The 3645-nt window shown below is 35.9% G+C and overlaps 1 protein-coding gene across 1 annotated transcript in view; it reads right to left on the bottom strand.

The window, feature by feature from the left end:
• The window catches only part of LOC108673902 (dnaJ homolog subfamily C member 11-like), a 14895-nt gene extending 13365 nt beyond the window's left edge, over positions 1 to 1530 (bottom strand). Inside the window, exons 1-2 of the mRNA XM_018161789.2 lie at positions 1368 to 1530; positions 562 to 691 (exon numbers count right to left, since the gene is read on the bottom strand). Of these exons, the coding sequence (XP_018017278.1) occupies positions 562 to 691; positions 1368 to 1439 (202 nt within the window). The 5' untranslated portion in view covers positions 1440 to 1530. The remainder of the gene's footprint in view (positions 1 to 561; positions 692 to 1367) is intronic.
• Positions 1531 to 3645: the final 2115 nt, after the last annotated feature.

The following is a 3645-nucleotide window of genomic DNA, read 5'->3' as shown; positions in this document are numbered from 1 at the left end:
GACACAGCACATGTAACAATGCTGCACATGTAACAACAACACTGCACATGTAACAACAACACTGCACATGTAACAACAACACTGCACATGTAACAACAACACTGCACAGACACAGCACATGTAACAACAACACTGCACAGACACAGCACATGTAACAATGCTGCACATGTAACAACAACACTGCACATGTATCAACAACACTGCACCAACACCACGCATGTAACAATAACACTGCACCAACACTGCACATGTAACAACAACACTACACATGTAACAACAACACTACACATGTAACAACAACACTGCACCAACACTGCACATGTAACAATAACACTGCACCAACACTGCACATGTAACAACACTGCACCAACACTGCACATGTAACAATAACAATTTTCAACTTCCAACAATAGAGGAATGATGCTACACTATAAGTAGAGAGGAGTGGGAAGTTTCCCACTACATGAAGGTCTACTTGTAGATGAACTACTACTTTAACTATTACAGCTAGTCTTCTGACTAGTCTAAAATCAAATCAATTTATAAGAGAAGCAAAACTACCTTCATAAGCCTTCTTGATCTTGCCAAACAGAAGCTCAGCTTCCTTCTTGCGCTCAGGATGCCGGTGCTTGTCGGGGTGGTAGAGTTTACTGAGCCGGTGGTATGCATTGGTTATGGATTCCGCACTTGCCTGCAAGAAAACATGCATTAAGACCAGTTGATCTGGGCTAAAAGTTATGACATGTTACAAATTTGTTATTCTCCAAAATATAATCACACAGAAACTTGGGTTTCAAGCAAAGAGAAATCATTAGCATGGCAGTTAACCCTCAATATTTACATAAATATGATATTTATAGTGAATGCAGGAATCTTATCCAATGTAATAGTGCCAAATTCATGTCAAAGGTAGACATTTACATAGTAATTATTTCAGAGGCCATGACAAATACAATGTCTTACACGAATACATCTACATAAAAAACGTGACAGTGACCTAAATAAAAAGCTATCAGTGAATCTATTAGTCAATAAGTAGTAATTGATAGCTAACTTGACAGACAACAAAAAATTGTATAAAAGTTTCGTGATATAAAGTTGCTTGATAATGAACAAGTAAGGACAGGTGTCAGTGATGATTTGCAGTTCATGACTCTGGTTTACATGTACATGCCAGAATAAAAATAAGTCAGGTTAAATCCCATTAATCATTGATAAATTACCTATCTATAAAATTATGAAGCTACTGCTGTCTCTTGGAATGTTCAGGTGAGAGTAATAATCAAGGCAATATTATGAAGGTACTTACGTCTCTTGGAATGTTCAGGTGAGAGTAATAATCAAGGCAATATTATGGAGGTACTTACGTCTCTTGGAATGTTCAGGTGAGAGTAATAGTCGTCCCCGTCAAGGACGCTCTCATCACTGGAGTCACTCATCTTGTGGTGAGTGGGGAAAGCATTTGGCTAATCTTGTAAACCTGTGCACTCTTCAAAGAAAACATCACTAATGAATAAATTAACAACACACATAATTTCATACAATTTATTTGCATTTACTAATTGGTTACTTGAAAAAATTAACACTATTCAGGCCATAGCCCTGGGTGCTGAGAGGGAGCCTAAGTCTTAAGATCTTTGCCGACACATCAGCATCAAAATTAGATTTTTTAACCCATAAATTTTTAATGAAATACCATCAAACGGGGTAATAAGGGGCAGTTTTGAGCATTTTTCGTCAATAACTTCTTACAACAATACATTTCATAAACAAGTTTGAGCTCATTTTAAGGACTTTGCAAGGGCTATTGTATGGCATCTCTGAAAAATATCTTATGCTCTTTGTAAGGTGCCAGATGCTAAATAAAAGCCTCCCAAATTATCCCTGGGAATGGGGTAACCCAGGACACTTGAAATAAAACTTTATTTCAAAACGTTTGAAGCATGGAGAGTGTACTCATACTCATACATTACTAACAGTAATGGAACAGTAATGGAAAAAACAGTAATCTGAAGTCCTCCTCTTCCTTTGTAGATGATGTAGATGTAGAATAAATAACATTTTGTGATTTTTACTTGCTTTTCCTTTATTGATATGGTATTAGCATAACCATTCATTACTGTATTATTGATTTTATATTACTGTATCCATAGACATGCCATTGAGCATTGATGACCTTGTCCGCTGCAAGCTTCATACCAGCAACTGTACAACACTTTTCTGTATCTGTAAGCTTACAGGGTGGCTTGTAATTTCACACCATTTCAATTGGGTCAAGAGAATTCACTATAACAAAAAAATGTAATAAATGTATTGGAAACAGACAGGAATATTCTAGTGGCAGCCATCATATTTTTTGAAGAAATAAATCATAGTTTAGGTTAATTTTTTTCATTCTATGTTGCTCAGTGCACAATTATACCTATGACATTCTCTGCACAATTTTGCGATGACTGATGATGCATTAATTTTTTGTAAAGTTTAAGAAATTAATTAATTTTTTTGCTGGGCTAGGTAAATATAATCAAAATTTTTGTTGTTAATTGATTTTTTTTGTAACTGGAGCCTCTGCTAACTGAGGTTCTACAGTAAATGCATTTTAAGTGGTGTCCCTTATTACCCTGTCTTATGGAAATGGCCATCATTTTTAAAAATTTTTTTGATATGGCAAATATTTATTTGCTACAGTCCTTAGCAGAGGTACGTTTCCAAAATCTCACTTTTCACACTTTTTTCAGGGATTTTTGAGAGGTAGTAAATTTCTTTACTTGCTTTATGCTACATAGATAGTAAAAAGATTGAATTTTATGCCACTATTTATAGTTTTACAAAACTTTGATTAGTTTAGCTGCTACAACATTTCTACAAAATGTGGAACAACTATCCAGATTTACCCCAACCCTCCCTTATTACCCTGTTTGTTGCTATTTACATATGTTGATATCACTTTCCAGCTGTGATTGGTGGGTAGGATTGTGATGTCATCCTCTTCCCAGCAGTGACTGGTTGGTGAGCTTGTGATCATGGTTTGTACTGGTATTTAGAAAAAAATTCCAAGACTTTCCATGACCATCAATATAATTTTGCAGGACTCATATTCAACAGGCTTAGCATTACTGAGACTAACTGTGCATATTCTATCATCTCCTACAGTTGATAAACAGCAAATGTGCAAATGCATAGAGCCAACAGACACAGAAGAACAGAAATGACACAAATATGAAAACCAAGCCCACACTTTTATTATTATGAATTCAATAATGTCAAATCACAACAAATATTGAGTAATGTACACAAGATTGTAAATGGTAATGTATGGTCAATAGTCAATACAGTTCAGAACACTCTCCAACACCACTACACTAACATTAAACAGACAGCTATTTCATCAACTTTTCCTTTAGTGTTCAGTTCAAGAGTGTCTAGCTCCTCTTGTTTTGTTTTCAAAGATTGCCTCATGGCGTTGAACTTTGCGATATTTTCAAATCCCCCTTTCTCTCCATTGCTTCTGCATATCCATCTGCTACTTGCTCAAGCACCTTGATGCCCTAATCTGTTTGCCTTTTCTTCTTCTTCAGTTCATCTAGCTCATCGAACAGAGCCTTCATCTTCTGGGTTTTCACATTCTGCTCTTTCTCTTCTGCC

Source organism: Hyalella azteca, unplaced genomic scaffold (assembly GCF_000764305.2).
Source record: "Hyalella azteca isolate HAZT.00-mixed unplaced genomic scaffold, Hazt_2.0.2 contig35, whole genome shotgun sequence".
Taxonomy (NCBI): Eukaryota; Metazoa; Arthropoda; class Malacostraca; order Amphipoda; family Hyalellidae; genus Hyalella; species Hyalella azteca.
The sequence above is the reverse complement of the archived record's forward strand: the minus strand, read 5'-3'. Positions and strand labels throughout refer to the sequence as shown.